The 16,484-nt window shown below is 34.4% G+C and overlaps 1 protein-coding gene across 1 annotated transcript in view; it reads left to right on the plus strand.

Annotated features, from left to right (window-relative positions):
- The window catches only part of LOC140331107 (cadherin-10-like), a 245,955-nt gene extending 236,283 nt beyond the window's left edge, over positions 1 to 9,672 (plus strand). Inside the window, exons 10-12 of the mRNA XM_072411846.1 lie at positions 1,793 to 1,901; positions 2,494 to 2,745; positions 8,537 to 9,672. Coding sequence (XP_072267947.1) covers positions 1,793 to 1,901; positions 2,494 to 2,745; positions 8,537 to 9,027 — 852 coding nt within the window. The 3' untranslated portion in view covers positions 9,028 to 9,672. The remainder of the gene's footprint in view (positions 1 to 1,792; positions 1,902 to 2,493; positions 2,746 to 8,536) is intronic.
- Positions 9,673 to 16,484: the final 6,812 nt, after the last annotated feature.

A 16,484-nucleotide genomic window follows, 5' to 3' on the forward strand; every position in this document is an offset into this window, starting at 1 on the left:
AGGTAATGGGTGAGTCTTTTGTAGACAAGGCGTTCAAGAAGTTTGGAGACATATGGGAGAAGGGAGATAGGACGGTAGTTAGAGGGTAGGGAGGGTCCAGTGAGGGACCTTATCAACATAAAATAATACAACTCTAAAAAAAAGTAAAACCTCTAAAACAGAAGCCCTGTATTTTTAAGCCTTGCAAAATAGGCACAAAAAAAAAACAATAAATAAGAACAAAAGCAGCCAAAGAGTTAATTGAACAAAGTGCTAATAATCAAGTACCCTTTTGACACCAACCTCTTCTTATGCCTTCTGTCGATTGTCCTCATCCTTTTCCTTCAGCAGCTTCCAACACACTGACATTATGGCTGCTCAGAGACCCTATAGAAAGGGGATTGGTTCATCCTTTGATGGCTGTAATTCAAAGGCTAAGCCGTGCATTATGGTTAAAAAAAAGCCTCAAAGCAAATCTGCACATAAATTTACTGCAAATCTTGAACCCACAATATTTACCTTTAAAATTGTATAAACACTGGTTAAGGTATTTTATTTAGCAATAAATACAATGCCTATATTTAGGCATGTGGGGGGTAATAACTGGGCATAATGTGAAAACAAATGAAGGTAGCAAATGTAATGCACAGGGCTTTCAGTTTAAGTTTGGAAAACAGAGATAGATTAAAGCTCAGTAAGGTCTGGAGAAAAGAATGCAACAGTAGGCAGCCAACACCAACAATCATTTCAGGCTTCTTTTTCCTTGTGTAAGTATTTTCCATTATTAATTGAACATTTTCAGCATCTTTTACATTCTCCTGAATCCCATGTAACAGCACTGGGTGCCTCGGTGGCTCTAGTACTTTAGGCACCAATTCCCATACACATGTACTTTGTATACCAGAAAATAGGTAACCGTTCCTGGTACTCCCTATATCAGGAAGTACTATCTAAAGCTACGTACACACTTCCAATTATTATCGTTGGAAAACGAACGACGAACGATCCTGCACGATATCTACGAACGATCGTATAGCACCGATCCTGCACATAGAGATAACGACACGATCGTTCGTAGATATTGTACACACAATAGATACGATCGTTTGAGCGATAGAGGAACTATGTGCACGACAGGAAAGTGAACGAACGTTCGTTCATTACGCATGCTCTGAACATGGACGATCAACGAACGACCGTACACACGAACGATGTTCAACGATCGTCGTCCAATCCGATCCGCCGGTCCGGTCGTTCATTTCCAACGACTTTCCTCGTTCGTCGGCGTCGTTGGTTACTTTTTTACGAACGATTTTTTGCCCAATCGATCGTTCGTCGTTCGTTTTGAACGATAAAAATTGGAAGTGTGTACGCACCTTTAGTCTTTTGTTTCCATTGTTCAAAATGAGCAATAGGGAGCAAAAGGTAAGTAAGTATAAACTTCTGCTGAGGCCACTATTAAACTGATCTATTACTTTGCATTCTGGTTTAAGGATTTGGTTTAAAAATGTTTTAAAGTTTAAAGGTACAGCATGATTTAAAAAGTTGCCGTTATTAAAAAAAAAAAATTGCCTCATTTCCTGGCTGAAGGACATCTAACAGCATATATCCTTCCCTCCCCAGCACCGCAACCTGCCGACTGCTCCCATGAGCCATGATCTGTTTGAATTTAAAATATAAACATATTATTCTTTAGCTTTATTATATATCAACACCATATATACTGTGTGTATATATTCTACTATATACTAATAAAATATGTTTTTTTTTTTGCTTCTATAGGCTTCATGTTTGTGACTTTTTTCTCTTACAGTTAATACAGACAATTAGTGCGGTGGACAAAGATGAGCCTCCTGGTGGTCAAAAGTTCTTTTTCAGTTTAGCATCTGTTAACCCAAACTTCACAGTCCAAGATAATGAAGGTATAGTGACTTTGTCAATTTCATCATAAATACATTTTAAAAAATAAATATATTTTAATTTTGCACAGCATATAAAATGTCTAATAGGGCATTTGTTGTATTTTTATCAATCTGTGAGTGGACTTTGATTGAATACTATGATAGACAATATTATCTTGAGTCAAACAGCCATGGTGGAATATGTGGTAAAATGAATTCATGAATTCATTCAACTTTTTTATTAGCTCCTGCTGTCAATCTTATACATATCTGCCCCTGATTTGTCAAGTTACTGGCTGTGTGGTCTTAGTTCATTGTTGTGTTCCATGTAAATGTTAATCCTTGAGTAATATTATAAAACCCCCAAATTCCTTTTGTGGAAGTTTTTTTTGGCCTAGTTATGATAATATCCTTAATTTTGTTTTGTTTTTTTTTACATTTAAGACTTTCTTACCTCTTTAAAAAAATGACTTGTATCTACTTTGTAAACCTTTCCTCTCCTTTCTTTCCTGATACACCAACTCTTTCCCATCTTATTTAAACTAACAAAAGCATGAACAATATTCATTTCTGTATAGTTTTTGATTATAAATTATGTCTTTAAATTATGCAGATAACACGGCTCGGATCCTAACAAGGAGGAATGGATTTAATAGGCATGAAATAAACACATATCTTCTACCAGTGGTGATATCTGACAATGACTACCCAATCCAAAGTAGCACTGGGACATTAACTATCAGAGTATGCACATGTGACAGCAAGGGAAACATGCAATCCTGCAGCGCTGAAGCTTTACTCTTACCTGCTGGTCTAAGTACAGGCGCTTTAATCGCAATTCTGCTGTGTATCATTATACTTCTTCGTAAGTATCATTGTGCTACATTGAGATGTATTTTATTTACATACTAAATGATGTATTTATCAGCTGTACATCTATTCAACACAGACACATTTTAGTATATTAGGAAGATCAACATTAAAAGCAACACATTTCCAATACTAAGGCAAATAAACTTGTCCTCATTTAAATAGAATAAGAACAGTGAAAAGTGGTTTATTATATGTTTTGAGTGCATTGAGTTATGGTACCAATAATCCAACAGGGTATGTGGGGCAGCCAGATGACTGAAACTAATTTGCCCATAGCCAAGACATCAGGCTTTTCTAAATTGGATGCAGTGTGCCGCATCACATGACTTTGGCTACCTAGATAACACTAGCAGTCTGGCTTAAATAAAAATCGGTTATGTTGCAAAATGTTGCATGATTGCTGTTGTTGACTAAAATAGGGAAGCATCTGAGTTGTCTCTTCCAACATCCCCTATTCTGATAGCATGATTTAAGTATTTCTGTTTATGCAATCGTAGTGTCATTTTGATGCCTAAATGCAGGCAGACATTAACTAAACATCCAACCATGCTTTGTGCACCTGTTCTGTTCTAAGCACCTTTATAGGATTTGAAAACATTCCGAACATATTACAAACATCCAAAATACATGGGCAAGTAAACTGCATCATAGAAGCCAAATTCTGATACCAACTATTGAGACATCTGCCCACCATTCTGCAAAATGAAGCCACGCTGTGTCTATTTGCATTTTTAATTTTATGGATGACATAGTTGTAGACATTTCTGTTTGACTTACAGTCTATCACAGTACAGAAAAACATTTATTTAGTCTTGCATACTCTAAACCTGTCTTTAAATACAGGCAGTTCAAACTGTGTGCATGACAAATAATTCAAAAGCAGAGGTTATCGTCAGAGAAAATTGCATGTCAGAGCAATCAGTAGATCCAGAGATATAGGCAGCTAAACTTTATGCAAATATTGACATTTCATATCAAATCACGCTTGTCCCTGCCCCTATCCCTCACATTCCTATTAGTCTTTTGAAAAAAGCTAGCTCTGAAAAATACAAAGGTTGAACTCATTTTAAAAAGTTGTGTAAGGGACATGTTGATTAGTTTTGATTAGACTGTTTTTATTAGTTTTGGAATCCCTAACCTAGAGCCTAACTATGTTAGTAGTTTTAACTTTATTCTGACTTAATTTTCTGTGTGCATGTTTCAAATTAGTGCCTAAAGATATATTGAAACAAAGAGGTATTTCTGATCAGTGAGATCAGGCCAAATTTTGACTAGACAAATTTCATATAATTTTAACAGGCATGTTTTTATGAAAAGCCACCTGACATATGAATAATCACCTGATTATTACTTCTGAATCCCAAACTATTAGCTTCATACAATGATTATTAAAGAATAGATAGAGCTGTCTCTCCTACCTGCAACCCTGAAGCAGGGCTACTTGCCTACTGAATTCTGTCTATATGTCACTATGTATTCAGGGTACTGACTTTGTTTATTGCATCTGGCTGCATTTTTGGAATAGGGCAGTAGTAATATATGGGGGAGGGCAAACTCAGCTTAATAATGGGCCAATTATTAAATTATGGAGGGGACAGTGGTAGGTTAGGGGGAATTCAATACTGGGTTACAGTGAGTGGAGTACCAGGTTAGGGACGCGGCAAATACCAGTTTACAAAGGGGATAGTACCAGGTTAAAGAAAGGCAGTTCCATGTTAGTAGCAGCCTAAGGAGCGATATGTCTGCAGCTAGATGCAGAATACTACAATCCCTAGCATCATAAGGTAGAATATGGTACATTGTCAGTGTCAGGTAGACATATTATTTAAGGTTAGTGGTAGCTTTACTTTATTTTAGTGTCAATTTGAATAGAAAACTTTCCATATAACAGTAGACCTAAAATCCTACCTACTGCAGTTCGTGTACTTCATTGCTCCACACAGTGGTGCATTACTTTGCATTGTGGTTCACTGCAACACAGAAGGTAGGTTGGAATGTCATCCAAAATGAATAGCAACCACAATAAACCAATGCATAATAACACATACCTTACCATATCACTTTGGTATGAAAAGGCTCACCTCTCCATGCTCCTCCAAGATTTGCCATTACAAAATTTACTGACCAGGCAGCTGAGAAATTAATAAAAATAGTTTTTCATTAAAGGCCCTCTACCATTGAAACACATAATAGCTTTTCCATACAATGCACACAAAACTTTCAGCCAAAAGATTTTGCAGCTATGGATTTCAAAAAAGCCTTGCTAAGCCACAATTGCACTTTTGCATTTTAGTAATGTATTATACAACACAACACGTCAAGTGTAGTGCTTTGTGTCCATGGTAAATTGGTACCCAATGCACTATACTATGCCACATACTCCCGAAATTTGAGTCTGTATGTTATGCTCTTTGTTACTCTTGGACTCTGCATTCTAAAATCTAAGTTTCTTCCCCTTAGTAGTTCCAAGTGATGTAAACTCTGTAAACTGTGCTGTACATTAATCCTGAACATGGTGTTTATTATCTGTTACTGATTGGTGAATAGTCTCAGACTAAATTAATTACATTTGTTTTTTTTAATTTTAAACTCAGTTGAAATTAGTCTGGTGTGTTATAACTTACCTTTAATGTTGAATAGAGAGTGCATTGCATATCTAACCGTGTGATCTCAAAATCTACTTTCTTTATAATGTTTACTGCTTTAAAATTGCTTTAAAAAGAGGTACAGTAAATGATCAAAGAAACATTTTGTAACATGGATGATTATCATACATTCAATATCTTTTCAGGCCAACATACTGCTTAAGAAAAAGTGGATATTTAATTTTAAAAAGAATCAGCAATATCCATTAGTTTTTACAATTATGCATTTGCTTATCTAAAGGAGCAGAAGGGTAAAGAATGAAATTGGAAGTCTACAGATTTATCCTTTTGCATTTGTGTATTCAATTATTCAACATAATTTAAGAAAATATGGCATTTATTATTCCAAAGCCAGTAATAGGAATAAAGTGAGTCAGAGCTAATGTAAAAATGACAGTTTTATCAAAGGTCTTTTTTATGCTTATGTGGTATTTGTCTTAGCAAGTAATTTTCTGGACATGTTCATGACAGATAAGTATATTGTATGCAAGCAAACCTTTGTCTCATATGATCCTTCATCAAAAATATTTTCATGTCAACATTATAAATAATTTTAAAGTAGCTCTCCTTTTCTGGCACTGAATGAAAAAAGGATTACTAATTTTTTTTTTTAAAGAATATTAATTTTTTATTTTTTTTATTTTTTCTTTCCTAATGATAATGGTCAAAAGTGAAAAATGAAATCTCCCCAGCAAAAATATAGAACCACACCATCTTAAACAATATACATATTACATTTTAAAATGTTGATTTTATAATCTAGAAAACTGGAGCTAAAGAAAAAAGAGATATGGGATGCAGAGTTGTAGTTACTGGTGCACTCAAAGGAGTATGCTCTAAGGAGCAGGATAAAATATAAAAATTGCTTATTTTTCTCCAATTAAGCTATTCAAAAAAATAATTGTGTGAGTGTGCCAGCTTCTACCCAAAACTACACTAAATATAGTAATCCATAGCCAAAGGAACAGCAAGCAAGCTTGCTAATCAATAGCAGGAAAGAATTGTTATGTTAATTAACCCATCAGAGTATGGTAACATGCTGAACTGCTTTCTTTTCTTTTACAAAGAAAAAAATGAAGGTATTATTTACAAGAATGTGCAAAAAAAATATATAGCAGTGTACAAACCAGAACAGAGGGAAGGTGATGATGGCAGCTATGTTACTTTTTTGGTTTCTTAAATCGTCACGTTGATCCGAACATTTTTATAGAAATATTTAGTATTAACATTTAAATATAACTATATATGCAGTGTATATGACTATGTAGTCAGGCTTGCTAAAATAAAGATGTCTGAGCTTAGAAGATAGAGTTAAGGACAATGATGGCAGTGAACATGGGTGGTTTTTGCTGTAGTAAAGTTCTTGTAGTATTCATAGCTATTACACATAGACGTTGTGGAAGATGTGGAGCACCAGGGATATCCTCATTTTTGTAGCACGAAAAGTGGAAAAAATACATAGATGTTGAATATTTTTCTTACTGTCAACAAAAGTAACATAGGTTTACATAAATAAATATAAACCAAGTCAGTGAGTTGAGACTGATATTGTCTGCTTGGTACTACAAAGCTTTTGTGTTCTGTATGAATTGCTTGGCCGAGAAGTACAGTATGTTTTGTATGGTCACTGGGTTTTTTGTATTAGTTTTTATGTATTTCATTGTCCACATTTATAGGTTATAAATGTCTAAAACTTGTGCCACATTTTGGGTCTGTTGTACACTAGAGACTACAGGCTACAATATCAGAACATAAAACTATACAGAGTTTCCATCTGGTTCATGTTATCTGGCAAGGCTATTTGAGTAGAAGTTTGCCAAAGCTCAAAAGAAAAGAAACTGATCTCAGACAGGTCCCAGCTTGCAGGTGATGCTGTTGAATGTCACATTGACAAATTTAGTCAGATATAGAGGCTAGTGGTCACTATTCCGAAAAAAATCAAGCAGCATTGATGTGTATCCATCCACATCTATAGTATGCCCTGAATTGCTTTCTTTTCAATGGTGTCATGATGCATACCAAATAAAAAAAGGAAATAGAATTAAAAAAAAGAAGTAGGTAAGTGGATTGGTAATAAATTAAAACCATTTGACTCTTTGTGGAGATACCTAATATACCTATCAAGATGCCAAAATTATTATACTTGCATCAAATAAGATGCGCTCAGTTTGTTACTTTGTACTCCCTAGCTTTTTGACTGTCACCCTAGAAGTCTAATTTAATTGATATGCATACATGATGGAATAGGATGTGACTTATTCTTTATTCTGCCATGTAAAATCATTGGTGCAGGGAAATTAACCTGTCATATATCACATGGTAGAGGAGAAATAGTCCACAGTCCTGTTTAAGGGCTGTGTGATGGCTTGGAACTTGCACACGGATATATTTTCCTTACTCTTAGTCGTTGACTGCATTAGCAGGGAGAGAAGGTTAGGTAGATGTATGAAGCTGGTGGAGAGAGTTAAATTCTTGCTTAAAGAGGAAGTAAACTCAAAACTGCCCAAAACAAAAAAAATACATTTACCTTCAATCCTGCAAAGCAGTCGATCGGTCCTAAGGTTTCTTCCATCAGGTCCTGCGTCGTCCCGGTATCTATCTTCAGGCTGGAGCGCTAGGTGCTCCAATCTTTTCCTCTGCTTCTGGGTTCTTCTTCCTACGTCACCTGACGCAGGCGTGAGATCAGGTGAAGTAGACTGTGAAAAAAACTTGCCTGATAAGCTCCCAAGAGCCCCCTGGGATGACGTAGGTATTCCGGGGGACTCTGTGCTCCCATTCATTCTCAATTGCCTAGGTGATTGACAATAAGGGGGGCGGTGCTACATCCTTTTTTTTTTTTTTTTTTTTTTTTTAAGAAAAACAAGGGTGTGGCACTTAAAAAAAAACAAACAGAATTTTTACTTTACATAAAAGGGTTGTCTACCCTTTTATGTAAAGTGAAAATTCAGAGTTTAGATACACTTTAAGTAAGAAAGGAGACTGTAGATTAAAACTGCTACAACCATTGTTATTATTGATATTAAAAAAAACATTTTCAAATAGATGTAACACTGTTTTTTTAATCTATTACTGTTAATTTCTAAATTATAAATTAGATTTTTTCTCTATTGACATTTCTGTGTTTTTTCTCCCTTTTAGTTATTGTGGTGCTGTTTGCTGCCCTGAAAAGACAAAGAAAGAAAGAGCCATTAGTCTTGTCTAAAGAGGACATTAGAGACAACATTGTAAGCTACAATGATGAAGGAGGTGGAGAAGAAGATACACAAGCCTTTGATATTGGCACACTAAGAAATCCTGGTGCGATTGAGGATAAGAAACACCGTAGAGATATTGTTCCTGAAAGCCTGTTGTTACCAAGGAGAACTGCTTCCGTGCCAGATAATACAGATGTTCGTGATTTCATTAACCAAAGGCTAAAAGAGCATGATAATGATCCTATTGCACCACCATATGATTCACTGGCAACATATGCATATGAAGGAAATGATTCTATAGCTGAATCCTTAAGTTCTTTAGAGTCTAGTACAACAGAAGGGGACCAAAACTATGAATACCTCAAGGAATGGGGTCCACGTTTCAACAAACTAGCTGAAATGTACGGCAGTGGGGAGAGTGATAAAGATTCTTAAATTTCACTGTTTGATCAATCTTTTTTTTTTTTATTTGAAGCTAAATGGAATAAGTATGCGGGCACTTGGAAATAATATTAACAATTTTAAAATACTTTTGTTTTTTCTGACACTTGGCACAGTGTTAAATAATAACAATAATACATTAAAAATGAAAAAAAAAAACAAAAAAAACTTTATACCACATTCATTTATTTCATCAGTTTTTATTCAATGTAGAATATCACCTTAGAGAATGACTAATGTTAATTATAAGCCACGGATCAAGTTCTGTGGTTGCTATGTTGTCTGTCAATCCAATGATCACTTTGAAGACTTGAAAAGAAGAATACTTCCTTGTATGAACTCATGTAAACATTGCTTTTATCGGGTAATTTGGCTGCCTTCCCATTTGCAGCATTTTCTTGTTTTTTGTTTTTTTTTTTTTTGTTTTTTCCAGAAGGAACCAGGAAATGATTTCTGATACATTTCTGATACATTATGTATATAAAAATGTACAGAAAATGTACACGTGATGTTAGTGTGATGAAGCTGGTGAAGATATATGTTAGTAGAACTTCATTTCATCAAATAGTATCTTGCCAATGTTTTATATTTATATTTTTGTATTTATTTTTAAGAAATAAACCTGTTTTTACAACTTGCTTAATGGCTATATAATTTAGCTCACAAACTATAGACAACAAGGTAAAAACTGTAAATCTCTGAAGGAGTAGTAGCCACCAAAAGTGGGCACAAAATAAAAAAAATAGTATCATGCTGGGATTGTTTATTAAAGACATGTTTTCAGTGCCCATGTCTATTTGCTAAAGTGTAGGTAAACCCATAACCAAAACCTGGATATGCTGTAGCATGCCAGTCCTTATATGAGTTGTCTCCATTAGTTTGCTTGTTGTTCACACAATTCACAAAAATAATCTCTTTATTATTTTTTTACTGGATCATTTTATAAATAAGACATTCTCAGTGCTATGTGGCTACATTTACTGTTTTTTGAAGGAGCTATGTTGCCACCCAGGCTAGACTTCACACATGTGTGCCTTTGTTCTTCTCAATTACATTAGGGCAATAGTAGCCCTGTAGAAGACCGTTTGACTATCTGTTACTCTCTAAGGAAGTGACAAGAACAGTTTATTTCTTGCAAGATTAACAGATATTTTCTGTATTTTCTGAAAATGTTCTTAACCTGAAAAACAAACGTACACACATCACATTAGGGTCTGGCAAGCTACAATATATTTTTGCTTTCGGGTTTACAAATGCTTTAAATGCCTTCTAAATCACTCAGAACAAGCACAGAGATGACGGATTTTTACACTTTTCTGACATTTATTTATAATTTTCTTTTATTGTTTTAAGTATAAACCACAGGTGACTAGCTGGGTACTTACTGTATCTTATAACAGGTATGCTTAAAGCTCAAACAAATTATTTAAGCTCAAATTATTTAATTGTATATTACAGTAAAACACAGATTTGATGGACCTGTAAAATTTATAACATTAGTAAATAAACCCCTTGATTCTTATAAAGATGCCCATCACAATTATTATTCTCTTTGTTGTGTCCACAAACTAACACTTTTGACTGGCAGTGTTTACAAAGACAAATGTGGGTTATATTCTGAATATTTTCAATTTTTGTAACATTTTTTAGCTTCTTCTACTGCATTATTGTGTGATAGGGATTTTTATATCTGTAAGAAACTGTCAATAATTAGCATGCATTTATTATCTATACCAGGTACTTCTTTTTTAAGCAAATGAATCAAAACATCATCTGTCCACCCTACACAAACAATATTATACAACTCTACAAACTATATATCTGTGATTGAAAAGGCCAAATTTAAAGTGATGTTAAATATTATGTTATTGAAGCTATCTATTACAAGCAGTAAAACTGTTCTTTATTAATTATTTATTACATACTCAATATTTTGCACAGCCCAGTACATGCTGGTTATTAGGAAATTGTGAAATTATACACATTTAACAATCTAGTTCATTTTAATTGCTGGTGATTGTATATATTTCCCTGTTAAAGACAGCTAGATACTCAGTATCATCAATAGTAACATATGACTATGCAGGCCATCCACAGATCCCTTTGGCACCAGCTACCACAGTTTATAATCTTCATGGAATTTATAAGTGCTGTTTAAATGGGATCAATGGATGCTATTTCCTATGTTAGTAATCCACTGTGAACTGTAATGTTAGCCTCCCTTATATGAGACCAGGATGTTCATTGGACTGACACTATTGGAATCCAACTACTTGGTTCTTTAAAAAAATATATAGTCTGGATTTACTCAATAGTCAATATTTATGTGGCTTGCTAGCAAACATATCATGTATTAGCATGGACTATAAGTATGGACTAGTAAATCATGTACGTACTAGTTATGTTACATTTTCCATGATTCAATTTGATTCAAATTCATTGAGATAACCTGAGAAATGGTACAGTTTGTGTTAAAGCCAAGGCAGTTTTCTTCACTTTTCTTGAGTTGACTGCAAAGCCCTATAGTATTTCACCAAAATTCTGGGGAGGACAAGGACAATTGTTGTAATATGTCCCAAGTGAAAATAAAAGAACAAACACATAATTTTGCCATAATTCTAGGTTAATAGTTTAATGATGAAATGTGCTTTTAAACATTGTGGGAGTACATTGTATTTTTGATTATTTGCATTCCCATGTTTTAAACTAAAACAATTTTCTTTTCCCTTAGTCAATTGCTATTGTTACAAATAATTGTAATGCTTAAAAAAAAACTACTGTATTGATGCAAGTGGACACTTATGGCTTTGAGGCAACATTGTAAATACACATTTTTTTTTAAAATAGCATGCTTGGTGTAGTGCCTTTAAGCTCTGTTTTTTTTTTTTTTTTTGACAAATTTGTACTGGGAAGGAGGAGAACTGCACTTGGGGAAGATGTAGGCTAGTTGGAAAGGACAAGCTGTACCAGAGCAGATGAGAACAGGGAAGCTGGGTATCTGAGGGGGAATTGTACTGGGAAATTTGCTTTTGGTAAAAGGGGTAATTTGTTGGTATAGTCTTTCTACTAAATGGTGCACTAGGCTTTTTTGACCCCTGCCTATAGTACATAATATACTCTTTACTACTATTTTTGCAATATTTAAAAAAAAATGCTGGTTGCTAACTACTTACTGACTATGTTAGTTTAGTTCTTCAGGGTAGGATGTGCATAGAAACGCACATGTAATGGAAGAGTTTTGTTTGTACTTGTCTGTGAGACTCACTTGTGGAACAGCAATATAGCATATTTTTGGGGCATATGCTACTATACATAACATAAAGGGCATACATTTTAATCTCCTCCATTATTAGAAAACAATTTTCTACTCACAATTTGCCATGGTGCACCTAATTCGTCTTATCTGGGTGCCCAAAGTTGCCAAAAGTCCTTCACAGTAGTAGTAGTAGTACTATGGTTTGAAAGAGGTGTGAAAGAAGCCATCTATGTTTAATTAAAATGACCATCTCTGAACAGGGCTGCCGGCATTCAGCACCATCCATCTTCTACCTACAATGTCATTAGCATCTTCTCCCTGGCATTTTGAAAATCATCAATCTCAATCACGTAATTCAAAATTTTTAACATGCAGACTTCCTGACACCAAGGGTGGGATTATGTTAGAAGGACAGTTCAACAAAACGATGTATAGCAAATATAAATCAGTTTTAAAATGTTAACATAAAATTAAATTGCCACAAACTCAATACATTTTCCTTTTAAAACTTAATTCAAGCAAAATTTCATAGATATGGTGTGTAATGTAAATTTAACAGATTGAAGAATATTTCTATTATATAGATGATTATTTTCTAATATGGATGTTACTTAGACAAAAAAACAAACACCGAATCATTTCAAATGACACATTTTTGGACCAATTATAAGTAACCAAGTTTACAGAAAGTGTAGTGTGAATATGTGTCAAATATTGCTCAAATGATTTTTTATATCAAAAGCTTTTCATTGAATGCATCTCTTTTGTTACAGAATTCTTTTGCTCTTGAATGGGATTGTACTTCTTTTCCAAAACAAATAAAGACATTTGCTATACTATATGCTGGTTTAAGCTATCTTATAAAGTATGTATATATATAAATATATATATATATATATATATATATTAAAATACAGTACAAATCAGAAATCATAATGGTGGAGGTCAAACACAACTATTCTAAAACTTAAAAAAAAATAGCTCTGGCCTTTAGAAAAAAAGGCCTTTAGTAGAAAATTATTCTGTAGAGATCACCTCTATGTAGGAGGTAACATCACAAACAAAATGTCATTATCTGTGCTGGCATAGTGATGACAAAAAAAAAGCTTTTCTTTCAGCTACAGCTTTTTTGATAACATTAAAAAATTATTATGTTGGTAAAAGTGACTATAACATAAAGTCAGGGTTAAAAAAAAGGTTTGTTAACAAGGAATGATAAGAAATAAATATTTCAAATAATATCAAAACCTCATGTAGTTTAGTTTGGCAAATGGCTAAAAGCATGGGGGGACAAAGCCCCAAGATAAACTGTGGCTTTTCTTGCCCAAACTCCAGGGTGCGTTGGGGATGCTGAATTTCTCCCTATACTATGCGGCAACCCACCTCACACAAGTGATTCACTGGTGCCATCACTCTACCTGTAAACAGTGGGTAGGACTGGGAGAGATATACAGCAACATACCATTGACATCCCTCCCCTGGGTCCCACACCAAATACCACAATATTTGAAAAACTATCCCACCATAGGCCCAACACTAGGACTCTGTGTGAGGCACATCTGCCCTCCTAAACTCTCACCGACTCCCTCACCCCTATTGTCAGTGATCGATCACCCATCCTCCCTTCCAGGATTAGAAGACCCAGGACTACGCATCCTGGTAAAACATAACCTAAGAAAGGTATGTCATTTTACTATACGCTTTTGTTGGCTCACCATCGCAGAGTTAATGGACTCAAACCATTCCTATTGGAGAACCAACCAACTACTCCACTTCTTGTAGTCTCTACCACCCAAGCAACACTTATCTCTCTCTTTAATAATATTTGAAAGAATATTTGTAGATGAAGGCACCGCATGTCATACACTTTCCGAACTAACGTGGCTTCTACATTCCGCTCCCCGGGCTTTTCACCCATTTTTTTGCAGACTTAGGAGTAGAACCTGGGGATTACTCTCATGGAATCTCAAAAATCCTAACTAATCTCACTGATACATAAATCCCCCATATGTAGTAAATACCAAGAATAGGGGTATAAAATAATGACACGCTGGTACAGGGTTCCGACTGTACTTCAGATCTTGCCGAACATCTATATGCCGTTATTGTGGAGTCAGTCAACACCACCATCCATTGAACTTTGGTTCTGCAAGATCAACAAAATTATGCTCATGGAAGACCTCACCTCGACTACACACAGCACAGAGGAGACATTTTTTACTGGTTACAATATAAAGAATCCTCAGACTATAGAATCCATCTATCTCAGGTGACATAAAGGAAAATTGGGATACATAGAATCTGAATGCCTCGTGTTAATCCCATCGTTGTTATTCATATCTGCCATTTGGAATCTCCTCTGCAGGACTGATACGAGCCACCCAATCCGACCCCACCTCCTATTTCTTCCTAGTCTTTCCTGCCCTTCTGCCTCCACCCCTGTATGTTCTATTTTAATGTATGGTGATCATTGTTGTTATAAATACTGTTATTCCCAGCTACCTTCATACTTCTTACATTTTAAATGTTTGTTTATTCCTTGGTTAACTGAAAATAAAATAAATAAAAAATTGAAAAGCAAAAATATTTTTAATGCATAGTTTAGTTTCAGGCATAGGATGTATTAGAGTATTTTGCAGTGCAGGACCTTCAAATATATTTATATGTTTGCTATCAAGGCCCTTGCTTTTATGATAGAAAACAATTAATAGATTCTCTTTTGTGAAAGTGTTGAGCCCTTGGGAAATATTTTTGCTTGTGCCCATTCTTCTAAGAAACCTATAAAAGCATACTTTTTGTAGAGATCAAGGATAACTGCATCTGCTGCATGTTCATTGAAGGAAGACATTCATTTGAATATTAATGTAAAACATGTGAGCAAAGTGTAATATGCGTGTATACACATATATACAGTATTTTTATATATATATATATATATATATATACATTTATGTTTTAGTATATATGGTACATCTCAACAATGTCAGGGATTGAACATGATCTGCATTAACACTTTGAAAAATTTTGGTTTAGGCAAATATAAATCTATTGCTTTTTTTCAAAAACAAACAATTGAAATTACTGTCAACTACGTAACTAATTCCATAATGATAAAACCAAAATTATAAAACATAATGGATTATTAGCAAGAAATAGAAAGGAATTATTTGTTGCTAATCATTGTAGAAGTTCTGTGATTCTCAAATTGTGCTTTTTTTAACAGTATAACATTTTTTTGGTAAAGGTTTAATAAAAATATGTTTTATATATATAAGTACAAAGAACATTTAAATGTACAGCAAGGTACAATTAAATGTTTCCATTAAAAAAATAATGTGGTTAACAAATAAACCCTTTGTCCAGACTGTATATTTGTAAATGGAGAATATCCTCTAAAAGGATCAAGAATACAAAAACCTTGATGTTGTCAATAGAAAAACAGAGGTGCAGGTGCTAATTCGATGGCAACTGTAAAAAAAGGGGAATTTTCAACATTTTGGTGAGTCTGGTTGCACTTGCAGGCAATTTGACAATAAAGAAGGCAAATACAACAAATATGGGCATTTTATTTCGTTTTAAGATTAAATAAATCAGTTCAGGTATCTGTACGTGGTGTGGAAGGCTGAATTAGTTAAAAGGTTTCTCCTAAGTCTCTCACAATGGGCCTGATTTATTAAAGCTCTCTCTCCATGGCTGGAGAAAATACACTTTCATTGGTGAAGCTGGGTGATCCAGCAAACCTGGAATTGATGTCTTAAAAGTAATTTGCTATTTGTTAGCAAATGTTCAATCCTGGACCGGATCCATTCCAGATTTGCTGGATCACTTAAATTCACTGATGAAAGTGTAACCAATATGTGGATTACAATGAAAATGAGACTTTATTCTACACTGTATACATATATCATATACTGTATCCTCTCTTTCTCTCTCTCTGTGTCTGTCTCTCTCTCTCAAAAGAAAGAATAAAAAATTAATATATATATTTATTTATTGTTTTACATATATTGCAAATTTGAACAGGTTTGGTGTTTTGTGCTTATGACTTTGAAACCAGAAATCAGAGCAGTAAACAGCATTGGATTTGGGGAGCCGGGGGAGAAAAGTCATAAAACTCCTAATCTTTAAATGACATTTTTTAGTACCACACTGAATTATCTCAAACGTTCAATAAAATATCAGTGTACATGAACAG

This window comes from Pyxicephalus adspersus, chromosome 5 (assembly GCF_032062135.1).
Source record: "Pyxicephalus adspersus chromosome 5, UCB_Pads_2.0, whole genome shotgun sequence".
NCBI lineage: Eukaryota > Metazoa > Chordata > Amphibia > Anura > Pyxicephalidae > Pyxicephalus > Pyxicephalus adspersus.